Source organism: Hippopotamus amphibius, chromosome 2 (genome assembly GCF_030028045.1).
Source record: "Hippopotamus amphibius kiboko isolate mHipAmp2 chromosome 2, mHipAmp2.hap2, whole genome shotgun sequence".
NCBI lineage: Eukaryota > Metazoa > Chordata > Mammalia > Artiodactyla > Hippopotamidae > Hippopotamus > Hippopotamus amphibius.
Window position 1 is genome coordinate 146,794,890 of NC_080187.1, and position 27,690 is coordinate 146,822,579.

Here is a 27,690-nt window from a genome sequence, read left to right on the forward strand (position 1 = left end):
AGACTAAACATGAAACTTATTCTCTTAGTCTCTTTTGGACCCTCATTTAAGAGCTCCTAAACGCCATCTAACACCTCTTATGTCTTAAAGCTACTTTCACTTTTTATTTCTTACCCTGAATCCTTATAAGCAACTATAGTCTTGACAAGTAGGCTGTGGGGCAGCTCATCCCTGTGGGACTCTAAGGACTGGCCGCTTGTCTGTGACATTCATCCTCCAAATACCTTCTCTTCAGGGAACTTGAGTTCCCAGGCAACCTGGGCCTCCTTGATGGCCATGAGAGGTAGGGGACGGACCCTGCGGCTCTCAAGCTGAGGACTTTCTCATGAACCTGGAACCTTCTGCTTTGCAGCTTGAAGAGCTCCGATGGCAGTCAACAAGGGCCCAACCTTGCTGGATGGAGACCGCCCCGTAAGTAACTTGGGCTTATATGAGGCAGTGGACCACTCTGGGGGGGGAGGAAGGAGGTAGGAGGAGAGGTTCAAGGGGCTTAGAGCTAGATTATATTCATAAGTCATTGACCTTTTTGTCTTATTTATTCTTGCCCTCACTACCTTTTGCAGAAGGCTGTTAGAGAATGTGACGGGGGAAAAAAAAAAGGTGTCTATTAAAAACTAAGCACCTTGGAGAAAAAGCGCAGAAAAACTGCCTGGGAGGGAAAGCAGAGGAAGGGAACTACTATTCTCTAAAGTCTGACACAGAAGCCCATGCTTTGTCCACCCAGGAGAAATGTATATTTGGGACCGAGCCTCTGCATTCTGCAACTCCAGAGGCTTCCTGTATGTTGTAGTCTATGTAAATGGCACCTCTTAGAGTTACATGGTGCACATCATGTAGGTGGGAAGGGGTTAGAGGGGCAGTGTGTCCAGTGTTGTGTGTCTAGCCTGGTTTTCAGTGTGACTCAGAGGGGTTTGACACTTTTAGGTGTATTGATGCCTCCTGGCAAGGTCTCTAATTTAGGCACAGTTCAAATAGTGAAACTGAAAAACTGCGAGCCCATATGATACCCATCTTGTCCCAAGTTAGGCTTTAATTAACCTTTGTGCTGGGAATCACCGTGTTAATTTTTGTATTGGATCATAGAACACAGAGAGGCATAAAATGGTCAAGTACATAGTTCAGATGGTATTGATAGTTTATTCCCATCCCAGGACTGCTCTCCTTCTTTGGCTTTGCCTAAAACAATTCCTGAAGGCTCTGTCCAAACTGTTAAAGAAAATGTTTTCTTGTTTATAGTCATAATCTTTTTCTAGTTCAAATTTCAAACTCACCTGCGAGACCAAAAGCTAAAATATTGTAGCCTGCTGTCTAGTGTACATCTCTCCTTGATGGGTCTTCTAACTCAGCCTCCTACAAACAGAAGATACTAGGTCCTCACCTCCAGAGCAGAACTACACAACAGTGCATATTCAAAACTACAGAAAGAGCTTGAACGTGTGAGTTAGACCTGGAATGTTTAGGTGGAGAATTCTTAACATTCCTAAGAATAGACAGAAAAATATCATACCCTTCAGTAGCCCCAGCAACCAAAATCCACGGACAGTTGTGCCTCATCCTCACCCCATCCATTCCCCAGGCTTGTGTTATTTTGAAGCAAATCCCAGATGTGCCATGTCAGGCCTGAGTTGGAATCCTGGTAGTGCCACTTACTAGCTGTGTGATCTTGGGTGAGTCACTTCACATCTCTGAGCCTTTGTGTCCTCGCTGGCAAAGTACTGGTGATAGTGCTGACCTCAGAGTGTCGCTGTTAGAGGTAAATGAGGTCATGTCACCAAAGAACCTCAGTCAGTGCCTGGAGCACAGTGGCACTGAGTAAATGTTGTTTCCCTCTGCAGGATTAGAATCCGCATTTTTTTTTTTTTAACTCAGAGACCAATGTTTTCCCTCTAAGATTCCTAGGTTATCTAAAGTTTAATTGTGTGTCTGCTGCTGAAGTTAGAATGCATTAATAAGAACACAGCACCCCAATAACGAGAAGTGAGGGTTTCACTCTGCCCCACACACTCAGACCGCACCTGGAACACTGTCTTCAAGTCTGAGTGCTATATTTTTCAGAAGGGTGATGTGAAACTGTCGTGTGTGCAGAGGAGGGACTCAGCAGATCAGGGCGCTGAGCAGTTTGTAAGCTAAGTTAGGAACTAGAGCTATTTAGAATGGAGAAGGTACTGCTAAAGGGAGAAATATGTGTCTTCAAGTGTGTGAAAGGCCAGCCCATGAATGATGAAACAGATTTGCTCAGTATTGTTCCATAGGGCAGAGCGTGGAGCAGTGGGTGGAGATGGATTTCAGCTCAGCCACGCTGTCCAACAAGGGGCATCGGCCGCTCTATGAGGGGTGAGCTCCATGCAAGGAGGCGTCCAAAGACAAGCCTCCCAGAGGGACTGTGGGAAGCACTCTTGCTACAGAGGCGCCTGGAGGCCTAAGATTCTGTGATCCTGTACGGTTCGGCAGATCTAAACTTAACACCGTAGGTGCAGCCCTGACTGTGATTCACCTGTTCAACCAGCGTAACTGAGCAGGCTTTAGGTTAGGCCCTGGAGGTACAGAGATGACAGTCTCCTGGGAGAGAGCCAAGTACACACATGATCAGGATGAGTACAGCGCCAAGTACGAGTACAGAAACAACCCAGGGAGGGCAGTGGTGGCTCCGGATATGAGGGAGGAGAGTCAGGACGCTTCACAGAAGAAGCGATGCTCAAGCCGTGTCTTGAGAGAGTGGCATTTTGCCAGACAGAAAGGACTGTGGGAGGGAAGGGGAGCATCCTAGGCTGTGGAATCAGCACTGGAGGCAGGGGGGCAGTCAGTCTCCCAGAAAGACCAGAAAGATGTTCAGATGAAGCTACCAATCCAAGGTGGACTGAACCCTAGACAGGTGCGCTGACACACTTGCTCCTACCATTAAGTTTAAGTGGTGTGTATGCAAGGTGGGTGGCCCCTGGAGGACAGAGATTGCCTCAGTAGCTCTCCAGAGCCAGGACTGTGACCAGGAGAGCTTGGCAGCCTGACTTGTTTTTCCTGTGGGACCTCCAGAGACCTCTCTAGTCTGGGTGCCTCCTGGGTCACGTGGACCCAGGCCAGCCCTAATGCGCTGCCTCCCCAGGAGGTGGGAGAAGGAGGTGGGATGACTTCGATACCTGCTTTCCTCCCATGCCAGGAGCAGGAGAACGTGCTGCAGCGGGTCCTACAGCTGCCCGTGGTGAGCGGCACCTGTGAGTGCTTCCAGAAGACCTACACCAGCACCAAGGAAGCCCACCCCCTGGTGGCCTCTGTATGCAACGCCTATGAGAAGGGTGTGCAGGGTGCCAGCAGCTTGGCGGCCTGGAGCATGGAGCCAGTGGTCCGTAGGCTGTCCACCCAGTGTGAGTCCTCGTGGCACTCGGAGGCTGCCTGCCTGTTCACGGATGCTCGCTGCCTGCCTGCCAATCTTTTGTCCATCAGTCTGTCTGATAGCTTGCCTGCCTTTTTGTTTGTCTGACTGCCTTCCTAACTACCTGTATCCCATTACATGGTCTTTTCATCTATAGATATAGATGATATAGATGTAGATATAGACATGGGTCTCTTCTCATCTGTAGATACCTCATCTGTAGCCCGGCTGGCATTTTCCTAGGATGACAATGATGGGCCAAATAACTGGTAGGAGAAGGAAAGGGCAGAGCTTTGAGGGCGGTGGTGGGAGTGGGGCCCTTGGCAGACCAGACACCCACTTTGCCTCCAAATCCAGCAGCAGCAGCAGCAGGAACTAGCAGAGTCTGGCACAGAGGCAGAGGCAGTGGGCACTAGGGCTGGCCTGGCGGGGCTGGGGGGAGAAGCAGGAGAGGAGAAGCCCCCTGGGTCCAGCAGCGGATGGTACTGGCTCCATGACAGGCAGGGGCAGCAGAGAGCTACTAGTCAGGGCCCTGAAGGTGGAGGACAACTTACCAGACCTGCCCCTCTTCAAATTGTTCTGCCCCATTTGAAAATATGGTTCCCACGGCACAGCTCTTGACAGGGCTGGGGGAAATGCCAGACGTTTAGGACCCTTCGCCAGCCTGATTAGAGAGTTATGGGTATCTGAGGACTTGGCACAGCAAACAGAAGAGGAGAGATATAAAGAAGACCTGGGCCTGGGTCCACCTCCCTGCTGAAAACTCTTTAAATAATTTTTCTGGGTATCATTTTGCCCAGTCAGAAGTCAGTCAAGTCATCTGGGCTCTCTGCTGCTTGAGCATTTTGTGAAGTAACCTAGGATATCTGGAGAAAGAATATATGAACGACAGTACATAGATACCCTTTAAAACTGTGATCTCCATGGTTGTGTCTGCAGAGCTGATGTCCTCGGCAGCCTCTGGGCAGTATCTCCCGGGAGCATTTGCATCCTCTGGCACTTGCCCCTTTCTCTTCCCAGTGACCCTCTTCCCACTGTTGACCATCTCACTCCTAGAGCTTAAAAGAAAGGGCCATGGAACTTTAGAACAGCCTGTCACCTCTAGAATTAAGCAGTGCCAGGCCTGCTCCCACCCTAGGGCCCGGCTGCCCCTCCACCCTGACACCTCTGCTTTCCCTCCTCGTGTCCAACCAGCACTCACCCAGAGAGGGGTTAGGAGGAGGAGAGACCGGGATCTACTGGTGATTCACATAGGTTCTGTCACTTCCTCCTCACGACAACCCTGCAAGGTTTGTCCACATTAATCCACATTTTACAAGTGAGGAACTTGAGGCTCAGCCAGGTTGTGACTTGCCTGAGGCTACACTGCAGATGCAGGCGCTGGGTTTTAAGTGCAGATCTGCATGACTCCAGAGCTCCTACTCAGAGGGAAAACATCCTGCTCTCAAGGAGTCACAGTGGATGGGGGCTAAAGGTGGCAGAGGGCCTCAGGTTCCTAGATGCTTTGGAGGTAGCAGAACTGGGGGTTTTGAGGACTCCAAGTTGCCTTCCTTGGCACAGAGGCCCCTGCTAGGTCCTCACAGTGGGGGCAGGGCTTACCCCACCATGGCCTTTTGCTTCCAGTCACAGCTGCCAACGAGCTGGCCTGCCGAGGCCTGGACCACCTGGAGGAAAAGATCCCGGCCCTCCAGTATCCTCCTGAAAAGGTGAGCCCCTCCGCTCTTCTCTGATGCTCCCCACATTCTGTTGTCACTGTCTCTCAGGGAAGGAGAGGGCACGAGCCCATGATGCATGACTGTGAGCCTTTTGTTTCTGTGGCAAATGCCTTTCCAAGGCTGGTGGTGGATGTCTGTCCCGAAGACCACACAATGGGCTTCTTCCTCTCCCTGTGGGGCCAAACGAAGTCAGACTTTCTGAAACCAGCACGCACAGCCGAGAGGCAAACTCAAACAGGAGCTTGGGGTGGGGGCCAGTGCTTCTGATCCCCCTCTCCAGGATACCCCATCGGCGTACATTGGACCATTTGGTGACTACAGCCACCTAAGATCATGGGGTCACACTCATCAGGTCCCAGGATTGCAGTCCCATGTCTTCAAGATCCAACACTTTATGGACCATGAGACTGAAAAAGTCACTTCATCTGCATACCTATTCAGTGGGTATTGGCCATGGTAAGGGCCAGGTCTGGTGCTTTGGGGGAATAAGTTTCACTCTCAGACCTCATCCAGCTCACTGACAAACTACCACCCACCTCACAAACATTTACTGAGCCCTACCCTATGCCAGGGGTCATGACGTGTGATTTATAGAGCCCTCTCATTTAATCCTCCTGTCAACCCTCTGAGATGGGGTGGGTATCCCCATTTTATAGATGAGAAAACTAGTGACTTCCCCTTGACCACACAGCCTTAAGTGGAGGCCACTTGAGAGCAGGTCTACTTGGCTCTGAGGCCTGTGCGCTTCACTTATTTTTCCAGATAAAGGGCAATGTCTTTGTCACAAAGGAGCTCCCAAGCCAAAGGAGAGAAAGACGTTATTTCAATGCAGAACCTGTAGGAAGATCAACCACATCTATAAGTCCATATGTGTGCAGATGGGAATGTGAGCAATGTTCTGAGGGCAGGACAGAGCAGACAGTAGAGGAATTTGGAAGAGGAGATGCCTTATGTGCGTGAGGTGTTATCAAGGAGTGGATTTTGGTGGTGGTGGCGGGGATTCTTGAAGGATGGTTAGGATCTTGACAGGCAGAAATGGGGTGCAGAGAAGCCAGGAGATCTAAGCGACTGGCATAGGAAGGACTGGAACCCTTTCCCTTTTAAGTTCAGCTTAATCAAGCTGCCCAAATATTGGTGCCAGTCCCCTGGGCCTTTACATGAGGTTTTGCTGAAGCTGGGCTCAGGGCCTGCCAGGTCCACATGCCTGACTCCCCTCCCCACTTCCTCCAGATCGCCTCTGAGCTGAAGGACACCATCTCTACCCGCCTTCGCAGTGCCAGGAACAGCATCAGTGTGCCCATCACCAGCACTTCAGACAAAGTCCTAGGGGCTGCTCTGGTCAGCTGTGAGCTCGCCTGGGGGATGGCCAAAGATACTGCCGAATATGCTGCCAACACCCGAGCTGGCCGGCTGGCCTCTGGAGGGGCCGACTTGGCCTTGGGTGGTGTTGAGAAGGTGGTAGAGTTCCTCCTCCCTCCAGCCAAGGAAGAGTCAGGTATCTGTCATTAGAGGGGTTGGGGAGTGAGTTGGCCCCCATGCTGCTTGGGAATTAGGAAGAGATAGCCAGGGCTCATGTAGCCACTGCTCTGGAACAGGGACGGCCCAGCAAGATTTCCAGATGGATCCATCCTCACCTAGCACCCTTTCGCCGTTTATAAGTGGAGGAAGTGAGCTGCCCAAATCACCAGTGAGCTTGTGGTAGAGCTAGGATGACCACTTTCCAACCCTAGACACAGCCCAGCTTTGCCCAGCCCCTCTCTGATCTGCTCTCCTTTCCTCCCCTCTCAAATCCTACCTAGCCCCTGCTCCAGGACACCAGCATGCCCAGAAACCTCCCCAGGCCAAGCCGAGCCTCGTGAGCAGGGTTGGGGCCCTGGCCAACACTCTCTCTCAACACACCCTCCAGACCACAGCCCGGGCGCTGAAACAGGGCCAGGCCCTGGCCATGTGGATCCCAGGTGTGGCGCCCCTGGTGAGTGTCTGCCCAGAGCTCTGACTGACCCACTGCCTGGGAACCCTGTGGGCCTCCTGGTCCCTTCCATCCCCTACCCGATCCTGCCTCCTATCCTGGGAATGTCCTCTCTTCCAGCTTGGGCAGGGACTTTAGGTCTAAGGACAAGAGGCCTTAGGTGGGGTGGAGTGCTAGTTCTCTAGAATGCAAGGGGAGAGGGCAGGCCTGCTTTTTAGGGTGGTCCTGTGCCCCCACCCTCTTCTATCTCTCTCATTCTCCTTCTGAGTCCCACCCTGTTCCCCTGCCCCCAGCCTGCATCCTCCCACGTGGGCCCTCCCACTTGTGAGGAAGCAGAGACCTTCCATCTGCCCTCTAGGCACTAGAGAGTGTCACCTGTAAATAAGCAAGGCACAAAACCCCTTCTGTTGGGAAGAGAGCCCAGTTGGGCCGTCCCTGACTGCCCCCAGGGTTCTGGTTTCCCTTCTAGAGGCTTCTAATTTGCATCCCACTGCACCAAAGGTAAAGCTGCCTTTTCTAGGCCCAGATAGGGTTTACTCCACACCACACCACACCCCCACCTCTCTGTGTATTTTAGCAGAGATAGTCTGGATTTTTTTCATAGGAACTTTGGTAGGAAACTAAAGCAAAAAAGAAAAAAAAAAAAAAAAAAGGGAAATAAAAATATTAACCCATAATGGTCAGCAAACAAGATAACCACTTTTTAGCCATCATGAGGGTGGTACTTTTAAAAGCATTGTCAGGTCTGGCACATTCATTGAAGCCAGTGTTTGCTGAGAACCTACTATGTGCCAGGTTCTGTAGCTCCAGTAGAGATACAGGAGTAGTAGTTCTCCTGTGTCCCCTGCACTGGGGGTTCACTTTCCCATGGGGACTAGACTAACTCCTGCTCCCTGGCCTAGCCCCTAGTGGGCGGGAGCCGCTGTGCTGCACAACCTCAGACACCACCGTTCACATAGAAAATAATGGTGTCCCGGGGACTTCCCTGGCAGTCCAGTGGTTAGGACTTCACCTTCCAATGCAGGGAGTGTGGGTTCAATCCCTGGTCAGGGAGCTGAGATCCCACATGCCTTGCTGCCAAAAGACCAAAACATAAAACAGAAGCAATATTGTAACAAACTCAATAAAGACTTTAAAAATGGTCCACATTAAAAAAAAAATCTTAAAAAGAAAATAATGGTGTCCCCTAAGGTTGTATAACAAAGAGACCCTGTTTGTGGGGCTCCCTAGGGATTTGAAATGAGCCAAGCTGTGCCTCAGGGGACACCAGCCCACCTGCCCAGGTCAGTTTCCTCCTATGGCATCCTCTGGCCCACTTGATTTTTTTCACTCTTTAAAGATCTGCAAGGAGTATCTACTAAAGCTAAACATACATCTCCCATAAGACTCAGCAATCCCACCCAACAGAGGTGAGAACTTATGTCTCCCAAAGACACGTCGCAATGTTCCTATCAGCTTTATCCTTAGCCAAGAACTGGAAACACCACAAATGTCCATCAACGGTAGAATGGGTAAATTGTGGTATATGTATTCAGTGGAATATGACACGGAAATGAAAAAGGAGGAACTACTCTGACACTCAGTAATGTGGATGAATCTCACAATATTGAACAAGAGCTATTCATGAAAGTCCATTCACAAATGGGCAAAATCAATGCATGGTGATAGAGGCTGGAATGTGGTCACCCTTAGGGGGTATTGACTGGGTGAGGGGCACAGTCAATACTTCTGGGGTGTCGAAAATGATCTATATCTTGATCTGTGGTGGTCACACAGGTGTGCGTTTCTAAAAATTCCCAGAGCTGTACACTAAAGCTTGTGCACTTTAGTGGGTGTAAGTTATCACTCTGTAAAAAGTTTGAAGAACAGTCTGCTGGGGCCAGGCCCTGCTCACCTCCCTGCACCCTGACCCTGGGGGTGAGGGGCTTTGCCTGCTGGGGCTGCTCAGCCTCTGGCAGGGCCTGTGAAGCCAGCAGCCTGCCGCCTTCCCATCCTCAGAGCAGCCTGGCCCAGTGGGGCGCATCGGTGGCCATGCAGGTGGTGCCCCGGCGGGCAAGCGAGGTGCGGGTGGCCTGGCTGCACAACCTTACCGCCACCCGGGAGGAGGACCGCAATGACCAGATGGACACAGAGGGGGAGGAGACAGAGGAGGAGGAGGAATCAGAGACCGAGGAGAGCAAGCTCGGTGAGGTAAGGGAGAGAGGGGAAGCCGAGTGGGGATGCAGGAAACTGGAGGTCCCACAGGCCACTGAGGGAGCGAGAAGCAGAGGCACAGGGTGAAACAGGGGTCTCTGCCCCCAGGCCCAGAGACGTGCTCATGGGTGCAGTGCTCTTCATCTCACTTCCAAATGCCCAGCTAACAAAATTCTCTCAGCAGATAGATCCTCACAACAATCCCATAAAACAGGCCGGACAGAGACTGTCATCCCCGTTTTTCAGATGAAGGAACAGGTTCAGAGAGCAGTAGTGACCTGCCCAAGAACCATATTGATAGTTTTTTTGATTTGGTGTCCATATTCTTTCCCCTCTAGCTCTGGGGATGGTGAGGAGGGGAAGGGTCAGGGGAGTTGCTGCAAAGGCACTGACCTTGCTCTGTCCCCCAGGGAGCAGCCCTGCCTGGCCCGCAAGGCCTCCTGGGCAGTGTGGCGCACACCCTGCAGAAGGCCCTCCAGAGCACCATCTCGGTTGTGACGTGGGTGCCCGCGGCGGTGCTGGGCACGGCAGGGAGGTTGCTGCACCTCACGCCGGCCCGTGCTATCTCTTCGAGCAAGGGCAGGGCCATGTCCCTGTCAGATGCCCTGAAGGGTGTTACTGACAACGTGGTGGATACGGTGGTGCACTACGTGCCGGTGAGTCCCCCCTACCCTTTGGGCTAACCCTCCCCCTGCCCCCTAAAAGGCAGATAAAGCAGATTTGAGTGAAGGGGCTGCAGCTGCCCTCCTTTCCCTAATCTCTGGTCCTCAGTACCCCAGAAACATTTTGACATACTCTGGCCTTGACTGGGGGCCTTCTCAGCCCCAAGAGTACAGAGACCTGTCGCCTTGGCCTGAGACCTTTCCCCATATCCATCATTCCCACCTGCTGCAGGAGAGGTCACCCACCATCACTCTGCGGGGTCCCAGTGGCCCAGCCCTCACGCCTCAGCTCCCAGCTGAAGGACTTGGCAGGCTTGCATGCTGCTTCCTGGTCGAGGGTTGGAGAGAGGCTTCCAGGGCACCCTGGGGGGTGGGCTATGTTCCCGGGGACAGCAGCTGCCCCCATCCCAATTCCAACACCTGTTACCAACAGGAGAGCCCCGAAGGGTGCCGATACTGTCACACTGGGAGTTCCTGGGTCCCATCCCGAAGCACGTTACAGGTCATGCAGGCACTAGGAGGGCTGGTCAAGGCAGGAGGCTCCTTAGAGCTGAGAGTTGGGGGATGCTGGGAGGGTAGGGGGGAATGGGTACTCAGTCACTCTCTCTCACCAAGAGGCGTGGCAGGGGTCTTGGCAGGCAGCTTGTTCACCTTGGACCCGAAACAGAGCCAGGCGTAGGTCCCCTGACCCAGGCGGGGGCAAGCTGTGGGCCATCCTTAGCCCACTGAATTGGCCCAAGGAAGGGTCAGGAAAGCCACTGACCTCCCACTGAGGGGCTTCCGCGGGAGACCCGAGGGGTTCAGAAACTTTGGAGGGTAGCTGTCTGCCTTGCCTTGGGGGTCTGGACTGTGCACGCCGTCAGGGAGGGTAGGACCTCAGCGGTCTCCCTTTCACCCTGCATCCCTATCCCATACCCCCGCCTGTGCCCTCCAGAGGGCCGCTCCCGGGAGGCGCGGCCGCGAGGGCAGCAGAGGAGGCGGTGGTGGGAGGCGCGGGAGGACGGCCAAGCCGGGGGCACTAACGTGGCTGCCGGGCCCTCAGCTCCCCAGGCTGTCGCTGATGGAGCCCGAGAGCGAATTCCGGGAGATCGACAACCCGCCCGCCGAGTCCGAGCGCCGGGAAGCGGAGCGCAGGGGGTCCGGGGCGCCGCCTGCCGCCCCGGAGCCCGCCCCGCGCCCCGCGCCGCCCCGCGGCAGCCTGCGCAGCGCCCGGAGTCCGGGCGCGGAGGACCGGCTGGACCCGGCAGCCGCGCCGCGCCCCGCCTTCCCCGCCGTGCCCCGCGAGAAGCCGGCGCGCAGGGTCAGCGACAGCTTCTTCCGGCCCAGCGTCATGGAGCCCATCCTGGGCCGCACGCAGTACAGCCACCTGCGCAAGAAGAGCTGAGCCCGCTGCCCCCACCGTCCGTCCTGCCCCGTCCCGCTCTGCTGAGGGCCAGGGCCGCTGTCTCCAGCAAACAAACAGAACCTACACGTCCAAGTGAGCGTTGACTTCTTCAAAGTAGTTCCCTTGGGTCCCGGGCCTCTCTCCAAGGATGCTGCCAAGTCACACATCATCTTTTGAGCATCCTTTTTGGGCTTAGCTGCCAGAGCCCATTTTTTTAGAAGCATCAGAGTAGCAGTCTGTTATTTTTACCAAAAGATTAATTGCCTAACTTGATCTCTCACTTCTTTCACCAAACTTGTGGCCAAATGACATTTAACTCTTTCCAATATTTACACCCATCCTCTGTAGACAGATACTTGCCACCAGTGAGTAACGTGTCACCACCCCAAGGGTTCAAGCAGGAGATCCTGACACATTTTTAAGCCCTGGATGCAGAGATTCCTCTGAGTATAAAGGCTCTCAGCAGACTACTTTGAAAGGAACAGCAATCAGGTGCAAAAGCTCTTGATCCATTTTGAGTTTACTTTTGTGTATTTAGGGAGTGTTCTAATTTCATTCTTTCACATGTACCTGTCCACTTTTCCCATCACCACTGCTTGCAGAGGCTGTCTTTTCTCCATTGTGTGTTCTTGCCTCCTTTGTCATAAATTAGGTGACCATATGTGTGTGAGTTTATCTCTGGGCTTTCTATCCTGCACCACTGATCTATAGTTCTCTTTTTGTGCCAGTACCATAGTGTCTTGATTTCTGTAGGTTTATAGTATATTCTGAAGTCAGGGAGCCTAATTCCTCTGGCTCTGTTTTTCTTTCTCAAGGTTTCTTTGGCTATTCAGGGTCTTTTGGTTTTCCATACAAATTGTAAAGTTTTTTGTACTAATTCTGTGAAGAATGCCACTGATAATTTGATTGGGATTGCGTTAAATCTATAGATTGCTTTGGGTAGTGTAGTCATGTTCACAATATTGATTCTTCCAATCCAAGAACATGGTACATTTCTCCATCTGTTTATGTCATCTTTGATTTCTTTCATCAGTGTTTTATAGTTTTCTGCGTACAAGTCTTTTGCCTCCTTAAGTATATTTATTCCTAGATATTTTATTCTTTTCGTTGCAGTGGTAAATGGGATTGCTTCCTTAATTTCTCTTTCTGATTTTTTTGTTGTCAGTGTATAGGAATTGAAGAGATTTCTGTGCATTAATTTTGTATCCTGCAGCCTTACCAAATTCATTATTAGTTCTGGTAGTTTTCTGGTGGCATCTTTAGGATTTTCTGTATATAGTATTATGTCATCTGCAAACAGTGACAGTTTTACTTCTTTTCCAATTTGTGTTCCTTTTATTTCTTTTTCTTCTCTGATTGCTGTGGCTAGGACTTCTGAAACTGTTGAATAAGAGTGGCAAGAGTGAAAAAAAAAAAAAAAGAGTGGCAAGAGTGGACATGCTTGTCTTGTTCCTGATCTTAGTGGAAATGTTTTCAGCTTTTCACTATTGAGAGTGATATTTCTGTGGGTTTGTTGTATATGGCCTTTATTATGTTGAGGTAGGTTCTCTCTATGCCCATTTTCTGGAGAGTTTCTATCATAAATGGGTGTTGAATTTTGTCAAAAAGCTTTTTCTGCATCTATTGAGATGATCATATGGTTTTTATTTTTCAATTTGTTAATATGGTATATCACATTTATTGATTTGTATATATTGAAGAATCCTTGCATTCCTGGGATAAATCCCACTTGATCATGTTGTATGATCCTTTCAATGTGTTGGTGGATTCTGTTTGCTAGTGCTTTGTTGAGAATTTTTGCATCTAAATTCATCAGTGATATTGGTCTGTAATTTTCTTTTTTTGTGATATCTTTGTCTGGTTTTGGTATCAAGGTGATGGTGGCCTCATAGAACGAACTTGGGAGTGTTCCCCCCTCTGCAATTTTTTGAAAGAGTTTGAGAAGGATAGGTGTTAGCTCTTCTCTAAATGTTTGATAGAATTCATCTGTGAAGGCACTTGGTTCTGGACTTTTGTTTCTTGAAAGAATTTTTAAATTAGAGTTTCAATTTCGTTACTTGTGGTAGGTCTGTTTGTATTTTCTAGTTCTTCCTGGTTCAGTCTTGGAAAATTGTACCTTTCCAAGAATTTGTCCATTTCTTCTAGGTTGTCCATTTTCTTGGCATAGAGTTGTTTATTGTAGTCTCTTATAATCCTTTGTATTTCTGTGGTGTTAGTTGTGATTTCTCCTTTTTCATTTCTAATTTTATTGATTTGTGTCCTCTCCTTTTTTTTCTTGATGAGTCTGGCTAAAGGTTATCAGTTTTGTTTATCTTTTCAAAGAGCCAACTTTTAGTTTTATTGATCTTTGCTATTGTTTTTTGTTTGTTTCTATTTCATTTATTTCTGCTCTGATCTTTATGATTTCTTTCCTTCTATTGACTTTGGGTTTTCTTTGTTCTTCTTTCTCTAGTTGCTTTAGGTATAAGTTTAGATTGTTTAGAACACTATCTAACACCATACACAAAAATGAACACAAAATGGATTAAAGACCTAAATATAAGACTGGACACTATAAAACTCTTAGAGGAAATCATAGGGAAAACACTCTTTGACATAATCCACAGCAAGATCTTTTTTGACCCACCTCCTAGAGTAATGAAAATAAAAACAAAAATAAACAAATTGGAACTAATTAAACGTAAAAGCTTTTGCACAGCAAAGGAAACCATAAACAAGATGAAAAGACAACCCTCAGAATGGGAGAAAATATTTGCAAATGAAGCAGCGGACAAAGGATTAATCTCCAAAATATACAAACAGCTCATGGAGCTCAATATCAAAAACACAGACAACCCAATTAAAAAATGAGCAGAAGACCTAAATAGACATTTCACCAAAGAAGATATACAGATGACCAAGAAGCACATGAAAAGATGCTCAACATCACTAATTATTAGAGAAATGCAAATCAAAACTACAGTGAGGTATCACCTTACACTGGTTAGAATGTCCATCATCAAAAAATCTACAAACAATAAATGCTGGAGAGGATATGGAGAAAAGGGAACCGTTTTGCTCTGTTGGTGGGAATGTAAATTGATACAGCCACTATGGAGAACAAAAAACTAAAAATAGAACTACCATATGACCCAGCAATGCCACTATTGGGCATATACCCAGAGAAAACCATAGTTCAAAAAGTACCCCAATGTTCATTGCAGTGCTATTTACAATAGCCAGGACATGAAAACAACCTAAATGTCCATTGACAGAGGAATGGATAAAGAAGATGTGGTACATATATACAATGGTATATTAGTCATAAAAAGGAACAAAATTGGGTCATTTGTAGAGATGTGGATGGACCTAGAGTCTGTCATACAGAGTGAAATAAGTCAGAAAGAGAAAAACAAATATCGTATATTAACACATATACATGGAATCTAGAAAAATGGTACAGATGAACCTATTTGCAGGGCAGGAATAGAGACACAGACGTAGAGAATGGACATGTGGACACTGTGGGGAAGGGGAGGGTGGGACGAATTAGGAGATTGGGATTGACATATATGCACTACCGTGTGTAGAATAGATAGCTAGCAGCAACACGCTATAAAGCACAGGAAGCTCAGCTTGGTGCTCTGTGACAGCCTACGTGGGGGTGGGGGCGGGGGGGAGGTCCAAGAGGGAGGGGATATATGTATACATATAGCTGATTCACTTCATTGTACAGCAGACACTAACACAACATTGTAAAGCAATTATACTCCAATAAAAAAAAAGGTTCCATGTTAAACAAAAAGTCACTTTCTTCACAGGCTGAGTCCTGGCCTGTGCTCTGTAACGCCACCTTCTTGTTCACAGCTACATTTGCATTTGCACCCTTACTGCTTTCCACCTTCCAGTCACCTTTTGAATGCTGGCGCCCCCACTACTGGAGGACAATAGTGACGGTTCATTATATAGACCACATATATGGACTCTATAGCCACACTTCATTCCTAGTTCCAAAGCCCTATTTTTGAAAATGTTAATATTTGGTACATTTGGAAATGCATACATATAATTTAAAAATTCAAGTATTGCAAAAGGTGTGTGCCTTCCTCCCTGAGTTCCCTGGTTCCCCTTCCCCAAAGCAGTCATGGTGCCAGTCTCTTGTGTATCCTTCCGATTATGGACTGTGAGTGGGCAAGCACCCATGTATATTCTCACCACTCTGTTTACACAAGCTGTGGGACATTATACTCACTGCTTTTTTCACTCAGCATCTTAGAAATCGTTTTGTATCAGTATCATAAATCCTCCTTGCTCTTTTTAACAGCCACATAGTAAGTGCTTCATAATATAGATGTGCTATATTTGATTAAACTAGTTCCTTAATCGTGGACTTTTAGGTTGTTTTCAATTTTTTGCTCCCGCAAACAGTGCTACAATAAATGTCTTTATACAAATGTTTCATGTAGATATGTGCATATATTTATAGGGTAAATTTATAACTTGGAATCATGACATGTTGAGTGAAAGAGTACATTCATTTTAAATATTGATAGGTAATGCCAAGTAGCCTTCCGAACCAAACTCGATTTTTCTTGTTATTGTCATCTGTACCTGCACAGAAAATTCTGACACTTCCACAGACCTTTTAGATATCTATATATACACACTCACCCCCTATAGGTCCCCCTCAGATCCATGAGCGCCCTCTTGGCCCCCACTCTGTTGCACACCTGAGTCCAGTTCCCTGAAACTGACTCTGGGCCCTGGTACGTCTTTGGTGTAATGAGTCGATGGCCTTGATCTATGGTTTTGGAATCTGAGGATGCCCAGAATGGGGAGAGGGGAGTGTTGATGGACATACACATGTGGACGTGGTCAGGACCTTGAACCAGCTTTGGGTCCCTCACCCCACCCTCACAATCCACACCACACTCAGCAGTTTCCTGGGGAGGGGGTGTGGATCTGGCCAGAGGGGCCCTCAGAAGCTGATATGACATGGTGAAGAAGACAGAGCCCAGTCTAGCCTTGGCAGGGCTCCTGTGGGCAGCTGCTGGAGAACTGGCCTCAGGCCTGTTTTTTTTTTTTTTAAATTAATTAATGTATTGATTTATTGCTGTGTTGGGTCTTCGTTGCTGCACACAGGTTTAGTCTAGTTGCAGTGAGTGGGGGCTACTCTTCGCTGTGGTGCGTGGGCTCCTCATTGCCATGGCCTCTCTTGTTGCAGAGCATGGGCTCTAGGCGCGTGGGCTTCAGTAGTTGCAGCACATGGGCTCAGTAGTTGTGGCTCACAGGCTCTAAAGCACAGGCTTAGTAGTTGTACCACACAGGCTTAGTTGCTTCACAGCATGTGGGATCTTCCTGAAGCAGGGATCAAACCCGGGTCCTCTGCATTGGCAGGCAGATTCTTAACCACTGCACCACCTAGGAAGTCCTCAGGCCTGGTTTTGTAGAGAGAAACACCCAGCTATCCTGGGCCTCACCTGCCCATGCCGCTTTCTTCCTGGAGCTCCGGAAACCACACTCCTGACTGTCTACTCCTCCAGAGTCCTGTGGCTCCTCCTGCCAGGAGGAGCAACCCAGGAGAGCTGTAGAAGTCAACACACCCATGGGCCAGACCCAGACCCCTCACCCTGTCCTGGACCTCAGCCAGGGGGCTGGGAACCAGTACAGGACAGCCCAGGAAGCAAACAGTTTGTCATAAGATTCTCTTTTTTATCATTAAATTGATAGCCAAGTGCTCTGTGCCTGGCCCTCAGTATTTCTGAATACTTTTTGGTGAGAAATGAGAGCAGAGCATCTCTTCGAAATGGCAGAAATTTACTTCGTTGGCTCTAGGCTGGGTGTGGGACTTTGTTCTGAGAGACATCACTTTGGCCAGTCTTCTTGCTCATGTGGATGTGAGGGTCCATCCACACTCATCTTTGGTAGCTCTGGACCTCAGGAAGAATCCCCCTTCACACTGGGATGCCAGGGTCCCTCTCCAGAAAAATACACTGCCCCCTCTCTTCTATTCCAGCTCAAAAAATGCACCTCCAACTCAGTCACAGCTTTTGGAGATGGAAAAAGAACCATTACAGACATACGTTTATCCATGCAATTATTTACCACTCTTTTCTTCTATACTTATCTAGGATCTTAATATATGAAGGATTTCTGTGCCTGGAGAGAGATACCTCTACAATTTGGGTTTTAATGCTCATTGTATTAAGCATAGTTTTCCTAAACATTTAAGTACTTCTTAATCAAACATAAAATTCATTAATCAAATTATTTTACATATTTAAATGTTGATTACAAATTAAAAAGCCAAATTCTTTTAAACATTTCTATAAACCCCAAGTTAGTGGAAACCTCTGCATGTCCTACTGGCATCTAACTAGAGGTTGCAGGCATCCAGGGTTTCCTCTGTTTGCAGAGAGAGAACTGAGCTTATGCAGGCTCAGCAAGGTCTCCTCCTGCAGCATGCTATAGGACCCTTCTTCTACCCACCACTCCACTTAAGAGCTGGAACATGAGCAGAACAGGTAAGACGTCCACCCTGGCCCTGTCCCTCATAACCACAATTCTGAATTTTGTGTTTACTATTCCCTTGCTTTTCTTTACAGCTTTATTTCCTAAATGTATACCCCATCCCAATGTTATTTAGTTTCACATGCTTTTAACTTTAAGTGGAATTATATGTATTCTTCTGAGACCTGCTTTTTTCCTCTCAAAATCAAGTTCTTAAGAATCACACATTTGGGGGACTTCTCTGGTGGCGCAGTGGTTAAGAATCTGCCTGCCAATGCAGGGACATGGGTTTGATTCCTGCTCCAGGAAGATCCCACATGTCACGGAGCAACTAAGCCCGTGGGCCACAGTTATTGAGCCTGCACTCTAGAGCCCTCCACTCACCGCAGCTGGAGAAAACCCGTGTGCAGCAACAAAGACCCAATGCAGCCGCTTAGTTAATTAATTTTAAAAAAGAATCATACAGAGTGAAGTGAGTCAGAAAGAGAAAAACAAATATTGTATATTAACACATATATGTGGACTATAGAAAAATGGTACAGATCAACCAGTTTGCAAGGCAGAAATAGAGACACAGATGTAGAGAACAAACATATGGACACCAAAGGGGAAAGCGGAGAGGATTGGGGGGGGAACGAATTGGGAGACTGGGATACCAAATTGTACACTCTAAATATATGCAGTTTATTGTAAAAAATAAACAAAAAGTTTAAAAAAATCACTCATGTTCAATAGAGATTTTTATTATGCAAATATTGCTATGGTCTGATTATTTCTATCCTCCCCATTTTTTTATATGTTGAAATCCTATCCCCCCAAAATAATGGCATTAGGAGATGGGGCCTATAGGAGAGCAGAGGCCTCACGAATTAGTGCCAATATGAAAAAGGCTCCAGAGAGATCCCTGCCTTGTCTCTTCCACCAGGTGTGAGGACACAGTGAGAAGGCGTGGGCTATGAACCCAGAAGAGGGCCTTCACCAGAACATGACAATGCTGTTGCCTTGATCTTGAACTTCCCAGCCTCCAGACTGTAAGAAATTTCTGTTGTTTATAAGCCACCCAGTCTGTAGTGTTTTGTGTGGCTTGTCTTTTCATTCTCTTTATGGTTTCTTTCAATGAACAAAAGTTCTTAATTTTAATTTAGTCAAAATTATAATTCTTTTCCTTTATGTTTTGTAATTTTGCATTGTTTTTAGAGCTCTCCCTACCATGAACTCATGAAGATATTCCCCTATATTTTCTTCAGATATTTTCATAGTTTTGCTTTTTACATTGAATTAATTTTTATGTATGGTTTAAGTAGGAATCTGATTTTTTGTTCCATATGGATAACTGATTATCCTATACTTTTCCTAATTTCTTGAAATTTTAGTTTCTCCTTAATTGAATTGTATACTGTGGGAAGGTGAAGAATTTTTCATGGAAGTCAGATGGAAGCTTCTGACCTGTTGATGTCTGATGCCTGAATGATGCTTTCTTGCATCTAGGTAGAACAGAGGGACCAGGTTCTGCCTCATGTATGGAATAGTCTGGCTTCCCCCCACTCTCAGTTCTGTCATAGATCAAGTTTCCAAATGTGTTCTATTTGTCTATTCCTGTGGCATTAGCACCTTGTCTGACTTACAATCATTTAAAATCTGTTTTAATATCTGGTTGGGCAAGCCTCCCACATTGCCCTTCTGTAGGAGGGTCTTTATAACTTCTGGCTCTTTGCTTTTCCATACAAATAATAAAGCAGCTTGTCAAATTCCACAAAAGGAAAATTTACAGACTCAGCTTGTTTCAATTAACTATAATTATTCTTTGCTCTTTTGATGCTTAAATTGTCACACTTTGGCCCCTTTAAGTTGGGGCCGTCCTTTAAGCCGACAACAGACATTCTAAAAGCATCTAAGTTTTCTGACCACAAAAAAATTATTCCTGTTCTTGACTTAATCCATGGGATCAGCTACTTGTAAAGGGGAATGGTGGTAGCACAATTTAGACCCTGGGTATGTGTATCTGATTGTTCCATGCAAATATTGGTGATAGACAGAAAAGCATTGCACACCCCCTAGTGAATGCTAGAAAAAAAGGCATTTCTTTCCGGGGTCATCAATTCACATTGATAGTTCTAGTGACTTCTAACATCATAAAAATATTTTTAAATTACTGTAACAAAGTTTAAATTTTCTTCTGTCTAAACTTAAGTACTATAAAATCGTAATTATAATTATACCGAGATTTCGTCCATCACGATCACCTTCTGTTACATTTACACACATAAAAATCCAAGCTTAGTTTTAGCCTTTTTCACACTGAGTCTAAATGAATCTTTCTGACCATTATGGTAACAGGCTGCTCCGAATCGTTCCAGCTGAGGACCCCAACTGCTTTAGAATATTTCAGACCAACAGTGTAGTTCTATAGCATGTTAGAGAACACTGGGGTTTCTTCTACTTTTCCCACATGCGTGAATTTTTGGTTTCTCCCAAATTGAATTACATATTGTAGGAAGGGTCACAGCTTCTGGCAGCTTCTCACAGATAGATATTTGGTACCTGAATGATGGTCCTTCAGGATACATGAATCAGTTGACCAGCCTCTCTCAGCTTTGAAAATTTTAGGAGGTGATCGTGAATATTATGTATGACTTCCTGTATTGGGGTTCTACAGGCAAACAGAACCAAGAAGTGCATAAATTTATACCAGTAGGAAATATATATACAGTTGACCCTTGGACACTGCGTAGGTTAGAGATGCCAACTCTCTGCATAGTTGAAAATCTGAGGGAGTTCTCTGGTGGCCTAGTGGTTAGGATTTGGTACGTTCACTGCCATGGCCCGAGTTCAATCCCTGCTTAGCCAAGTGGCAAAAAGAAAGAAAGGAAGGATGGAAGGAAGGGAGGGAGGGAGGGAGAGAGAGAGAGAGAGAGAGAGAGAGAGAGAGAGAGAAAGAAAGAAAGAAGGAAAGAAGGAAAGAAGGAAAGAAGGAAAGAAGGAAAGAAGGAAAGAAGGAAAGAAGGAAAGAAAGAAAAAAATCCGAGTATAACTTTACAGCCAGCCCTCTGTATCTGCAGTTCTCCATCTGTGGATTAACCAACTAGGAATTTTGTAGTAAGATAGCGTATTTACTGAAAAATATCTGAGTATAAGCTGACCTGCACCATTCAAACCTGTGTTGTTCAAAGGTCAACTGTATATATAACTATATATATGTATATATAGAGGGGATTCATTACAAGGAATTAGCTCACAATATTATGGAGGCTGGCAAGTCCCAAGAGCTACAGGCTGAGTCATCAAGCGTGGAGACACAGGAGAGCCAATGGTTTACTTCCGGTTCAAGCTTTTTTTTCTTTTTTTTAAAATTCTTTTAAATTTATTTTTTGTTTTTTTGGCTGCTTTGGGTCTTCGTTGCTGCACATGGGCTTTCTCTAGTTGTGATGAGCAGGGGCTACTCTTCGTTTTGGTGTGGGGGCTTCTCAGTGCCGTGGCTTCTCTTGTTGCAGAGCACAGGCTCTAGGCTTGCAGCCTTCTGTAGCTGTGGCACATGAGCTCAGTAGTTGTGGCTCACAGGCTTTAGAGCACAGGCTCAGTAGTTGTGGTGCACAGGCTTAGTTGCTCTGCAGCATGTGGGATCTTCCTGGATTGGGGATCGAACCCCGCATTGGAGGGCAGATTCTCAACCATTGAGCCACCAGGGAAGTCTCCTACTTCAAGCTTGGAGGCCGGAGAACAAGGAGAGCCAATGGTGTAGTTCCAGTCCAAAGACTGGCAGACTCAAGACCCAGGAAGAGACGATATTTCAGTTTGAATCTGAAGGCAGGAAAAAAGCCAAAGTCTCAGTTAAAAGACAGACAGAAAAACTCTCTCTTATTTGGAGCAGGGTCAGCCTTTCTGTTCTTTTCAGGCCTCCAACTGATTGGATGAGGGTCACCCACGTTAGGGAGGGCAGTCTGCTCTACTCAAATCTATATGTTAATCTCTTCTAAAAACACCCTCACAGAAACATTCAGAATAATGTTTGACTGAATATCTGGACACTCCACAGCTCAGTCAAGTTGACACATAAAATTAATCATCACACTTACCAATATCCATGCATATTCATCTCGTGTATATTCCAAGCCAACTGTAGTAATTCTGCCTCCTTGCCAGTGATTACTTTAGGGATGGACAGGCCTCAGCCATGTGGTACAAGAGATGTGAGGGAGAGCTGATGGTAGGGCTCCTAGAAAAGTTCCCTTGATCCAAAGAGAGTGCTGCATGACACAATGCTCTTTTCCTCCTCTGGATGTTTTATGATTGATGGTGATGGCAGAGGGGGAAATGGAAAAGCCAGGTCCCTTGTCACTGACTGTCCCAGAGCCCTCCTCCCTCTGGTCTCTCTGTTCACCGAGATTACAAATGGCCTATTGTTCAAGCCACTTCAAGTTGTGGTTTCTGCTCCTTGAGACTGAGGATTTCCTAATACAGATCTATCCTAAGAGACTTGGCAGTTTCTACGGAGTTGAATTATAATGCTTGTCTGTGACAGGCAATCTTCTGTACGTATGGCAAATTTTCTTTACTACCTCAGAGTTTGATTTTTCTAATGACATGTTAAGTGGCAAATATGTTTCTAGATTTTCATTAAAATTCAACCATGAATGATGCTCCCAATGCATTAGAGGTCACAGAGGTCACACCATCTCTTTAAGGCAGCACGTGGACATTCCTATATTGCTCCTCCTGGTGCCAAGTATCCCTTGGAAATGACTACAAGATGCAACTCAATTTCAGAAATGTTAAAATGTGAGAAAATGTGAATCTTAAAACTGAGGGAGCATTTTTTTTTGGATGTAGGGAGATGCAAGTTTCTGCTGGTTTTGGAGGGGGAGGGGTGGCTTAGGGCTGAGAGTGAGAACAGGGATGAGTGGAGAAGGGACTCTGAACTAAGGACAGGATTGTGTGGTATCCAGTTTGGAGACTTGACATACACACCACTCTGTAGTTTGTGCCTACAAAATGAAAGCATGAGCCACATTGTTCCACACCCATGTTTCTGTTAACATAAAGACAGTTTTTCCTTCCTTTCTTCAATAACTTTGACCAAAAACCTTTATGGAGTGACTATGCCAGTTCTTGGGACAAGGGAGAGAGACTTGGAGATAAATAAGGCACACCCCTTTCAAGGACCTTACAGTTTAGTAAGATAAGTTATAATATGTATAATACACTTGTATATATTATATATATATATGTGTGTGTGTGTATATATATATATATACATATGAGTGTTTGTTGTTTATAAGCCACCCAGTCTGTGATACTTTGTTATAGCCTGGATGGACTAAGACACATGGAGACTAATTGTTGGAAGGATACCCTCCAAGACATTACTGTGTTTACCTCTCTCCTTCTGTACTTTTGTGCCTTTTTTTTTTTTTAATATTTATTTATTTGTTTAGGCTGTGCCAGGTCTTAGTTGCGACACACAGGATCTTTTAGTTGTGGCATGTGGACTCTTAGTTGCAGCATGCATATGGGCTCTAGTTCCCTGACCAGGGATCGAACCTGGGCCCCCTGCACTGGGAGCATGAAGTCTTACCCGCTGGACCACCAGGGAAGTCTCCACTTTTGTGCTTTTTAAAAATAGTTTTTTAAAACTGGCATGTACTGGGCTTCCTAGGTGGCGCAGTGGTTAAGAATCCGCCTGCCAATGCAGAGGTCACGGGTTCGATCCCAGCTCCAGGAAGATCCCACATGCCGCGGAGCAACTAAGCCTGTGTGCCAAAAAAAAAAAAACCTGGCATGTACTACTGTGGCAGAAGGGGGACCAGTGAAGAGGCTTTGCAGTGGCCCTAGCAGGCAAGGGATAGTGGTGGCTTGGGGAGCAAGGTTGTGGAGGACGAAGAGACTTGCCTGGATTGGAAGCTACTGAGGAGGGGGAGTCAGGGCTTGGTGGTAGATAGAAGAGAGGGGTCAAAGATGGCTTGAGTGATGGGGAGGATGGGGGGTGGTGGGCATGCTGGAAGGGATGTTCTGGGGCAGTCTGCGATGCAGGATGAATACCTCTGCAGGATTTCTACTGGCTGTTCACCCACAGAAGTGCCTCCCCAACTGGAGAGGTTGGCTAGGAACTCTACAGCAGCCCTCTCCTCCCAATGGCCTCTTCTAGGGGCAGTTGTGCATCCAGGAACCCAAGGCTGGGTGGCAGTGTAGTCCACCAGTGGGCCAGTGGATCCCATGCTCATTCCAAACTGGGGGCTTACAGCCAGAACTGTGGGGCCAGGCTTTGTCAGGGCCTGCCCTGGGGTGAGGCTGCCCCCCAGGGAGCAGAGGCCATCCTGCTCTCTGCCCAGCATGCTAGAAAGCCTGAAGAGCAGCTCCCTCGTGGTTTCATCCATCCACCCCCTAGGTCACCCCGGGTCTGGGGCAGAGAAGGAGCACAGTGATGACTCTTCCCGGTGTGAGTGCCCAGGGTGCAGACAGGGCCTCCGCCACATCGCGGGAGTGGGCCCCCATCCCAACCCCGAATATCTCATGGGGGATGTATCCTTCTCCGCTTTAGAAGGGATAGTGAGATCAGATGAAAAAGAGGTTGGAGGCTTCTTGGGTTCTCGGAAGGGAGAGCTTTGCTGAGCTTTGACGCGGCGAGTACTGCGATAGAAGGGTAGCGATGGCGAGAAAGAGGGAAGATCTGCGCCTGAATGAACAAACGAAAGAACAAACCAATCTTTAGGCCACTGTTAAGCGGAGTCTCAGGGTTAGAAAATCCACCCTCCCCTCGCGGAACGAAAACGTCTCCTAGTTAGTTTTCATTCCCTCACGTGTTACAACGTGCATTATAAAACTTAGGTGCCTGGCTCCGTGAGCTGGTGGGCTTTTCCAGTTCGGAGAATCCGGGCAGCCTTGTTGGTTGCTGTGTCCCCAGAATTCGGCGTGTAGCGCTCGCGACTCGGGGCGGTGCTGGGGGTCCGGGGGCGAGCGGCCGGGCTGCTCAGCCCAGGCCACGCCCAACCCCCCGCCCCTCCTGTCCCCACCCCGCCCCGTCTGCGGACAGACTCCGCGGCGCCGAGCAGCCCGCGCCTCCGCCCCCGAGCTCCCAGGCAGGCGGAGTTGCGGGTGAGGGGCGGGATATTTTGGTGGGCGGGGGTCCCGGTGACGGCATCCGAGCGCGCCGCGCTGGGGCTCAGAGCCTGGCTGCCCCGCGGGGGGACTACGCTTACCCCCTAGCAGGTAGGTGTGGGCCGGGGACGGGGTGGAGGTCGGGGACCGGGTTGGGAGGGAGGAGGCGCGCGCTCGCCCCCTCCCTGCGCAGGCCTGGGCCGGGTGGCACTGGGCGTCGGCACGACTGCGGAGCCCTGACCGAGCACAAGGACCTCCCCCTCCCCCCGCCCCAACCTTGCTTACCAGCCTCCTGGAGGCCCCTCTCTGGGCAGGCGGGGGCCTCCCCTTTCCAAAGTCAGGGGCCTGAGGCCGGCATCCTGGGCCTGGCTGGAAGGAGCGCGCGCGCACGCTGCGAGAGTCGGGTTCACATTTGTAATCACTAATCCAAACTTTCCGGGAGCTCCTATCTGGTGCCCGGCTCCTGCGACTCCGGATCCCCTACCCCGGGCGCCCGACCGCCCCGGTGTTGTCCGCACGCCTTCGGTGCGAGGAGCACTGTGCCCCGAGCCAGGGCTGGAAAAGCTCTGGCTGAGGGGTGCGCGAAGGCGCCCACAGTATTGCGTGGCAGTTACCACTGTAGCCCTAGGGCCGGGCACTCAGCAGGGACTGATGACTGAATGAACCGTTACAGGTGCTGAGAGAAGTTAAGTACTGAAAAATAAAGTGCTGCGACCTGGGGGTGGGGGTGAGGAGTGGTGATAAGGGAGGAAGGGAAGGGGAAAGATCCTTGGATGAAGATTGTTCATCACTATTGGGTAGCTACTAATCATCGGACCTTGTGCTGGGTGCTGGAGATGCCACAGGAAGGGGACAGGAGGGTCCCTGCCTCCCAGCTCCCAGTTTGTGACGGGTCATCTGGCTCTTGGGAGGAAAGGGAGTGGTCAGTGGCTGATGGGAGGACCATGGGTAGTGTGTGTGTGTGTGTGTGAGTGTAGTGTGGGGGCACAGAGCAGAGGCCTCTCCCTGGCTCCCTGAAGGTGGGACCAGCCTAAGCCTGGAGGGGTGAGGAGTCTTGGGTGAAACTGAGTGTGCTGCAGGCGGGGAAAGGTGGGGTGTAAGGGGTAAGTAGTTAAGGTAGGCAGGGCCCATTAAAAGCTTTTTTTCTTGTTAAGGTTTTGAATCTCAAGAGCATTAGGGAGCCTCTTTTGGAGTTTAAACAGGAGAGTGTCGTGACCATATTTGCATTTCTGAAAGATGTCCCTGGTTGCCTCATAGGAAGGTGCTGGGAGGTTGAGGCTGAGGCTGGTAAATGTCATTCTGTCAAGATGTCGGTGGGCAGAATCAGGGCTTTGGTAACAGGATGGAGAGAAACAGGAGTACTTGATATTTAGGAGATGGGATTGGCAGTATTTGATGGTGGGGGCTTGGTCTCAAAGGATCTGCTGACTCCTTTTAAGAAGGTGGAGCAGGGGATGTGAAGTGAAAAATGTAGAGACTATGGGAAACCCAGTGGGTGTTAGGGAAAAGAGATCCTGGTGTAGTGCTGCTTGTGTGTGTGTGTCTGTGTGTCTTCCTTCTAGGAGATGGGGTCTCAGGGGAAGGATGCACCTGGAACACAGAAGCCCTTGGACGTCAAATGGAGGAGTTAGGGCCTGTTGGATTTGATCGTGGCCCTTGCAGCATCTGGGCATCAGGTTGGGGCACAGAGGATGTTCTGAATTTTGATCACTCTCCCTTTTAATCCCTCCAAGGTCAGGCGCTGCAGGATCTGGCTCCAGGTCACTTGTAAGGTGAGTCCAGGTGCTGATGGCAGGGGTCTCTTCCTCTCTCCACAGGGCTGGGAGCAGCCCTCCCTCAACATGGGGCTGGAGGCCCAGAGGCTGCCAGGGGCCGAGGAGGCCCCAGTGAGGGTGGCCCTTCGAGTCCGCCCGCTGCTGCCTAAGGAGCTGCTGCACGGGCACCAAAGCTGCCTGAGGGTGGAGCCGGGGCATGGCCAAGTCACCTTGGGCCGGGACCGCCACTTTGGCTTCCACGCAGTGCTGGACGAGGACGCCGGGCAGGAGGCTGTGTACCAGGCCTGCGTGCAGCCCCTCCTCGAGGCTTTCTTTGAAGGCTTCAATGCCACCGTCTTTGCGTATGGTCAGACAGGCTCTGGGAAGACGTACACCATGGGGGAGGCCAGTGTGGGTGAGTGACCCTGCATGAGGCCCCCTGCCCTTGTTGAGGGGCCTCAGTGTCTCCTGAATTTCTGCCCCTGCCCTCTTGCTGCCATCCCCTGTTGAAGATGAGGATGCTGGAGGAGGGAGGGCATGTTTCCTAAACAGATCTGCAGCCCAGAGTGGGACCAGCTGTGTCAGTGGGTTCAGTAGGGGAGGAAGGAAGAGTCCTTGGAGATGAGCGACTGTCTCAACTTCATAGAGATGGGACCATGCTGTCTGGTTCTGGGGACCTCACGGGGAGGAAGGGCATGGGAAGTTGGCTTGTCTCTGGAGGTTGTCAGGATGGCTGCCTGGGGTCAGGAATCCATGTTCTAGTCGGAGTGGTTGGAAGGAAGACTGTCCTGAAAGAGACATGCTTTGGCCCTTGCATAGCAGGGAAGCAGGCTGATGCCATGAGGCTCTGGAGCTGAGTTTTGCAAGAGATGCTTTGGGCCAGTTGAAGGAACGGCCCCCTTTTAAGGAGCATGAACTGCTTTCTCTTAGGTTTTAAAAGTGTACATGTTCGTTGTGGAAAATTAGGAAAATACAGAAAAACACATACACCAAATAAAACTTAGTTGATAATTTCCTTTCAGAAATCACTCACCCTGTTAGCATGTCAGTTTTTCTGGGTGAAAA

At 48.6% G+C, this 27,690-nt stretch overlaps 2 protein-coding genes across 8 annotated transcripts in view; both read left to right on the top strand.

The window, feature by feature from the left end:
* The first annotated feature begins 346 nt into the window (after positions 1–346).
* Positions 347–11,291, top strand: PLIN1 (perilipin 1). Its single transcript, XM_057723777.1, has 8 exons — positions 347–411; positions 3,155–3,359; positions 4,991–5,073; positions 6,313–6,577; positions 6,882–7,054; positions 9,050–9,241; positions 9,655–9,900; positions 10,949–11,291. Exons 1-8 carry the CDS (start codon positions 367–369, stop codon positions 11,288–11,290), a joined length of 1,551 nt encoding a protein of 516 aa, XP_057579760.1. The 5' UTR covers positions 347–366; the 3' UTR covers position 11,291.
* Positions 11,292–24,826: 13,535 nt separating this feature from the next.
* Positions 24,827–27,690, top strand: part of KIF7 (kinesin family member 7) — a 40,718-nt gene continuing 37,854 nt past the window's right edge. For all 7 annotated transcript variants that reach the window (XM_057720084.1, XM_057720085.1, XM_057720086.1 and 4 more), the window contains exons 1-2: positions 24,827–24,982; positions 26,689–27,040. In XM_057720084.1, coding sequence (XP_057576067.1) covers positions 26,713–27,040 — 328 coding nt within the window. In that variant the 5' untranslated portion in view covers positions 24,827–24,982; positions 26,689–26,712. The remainder of the gene's footprint in view (positions 24,983–26,688; positions 27,041–27,690) is intronic.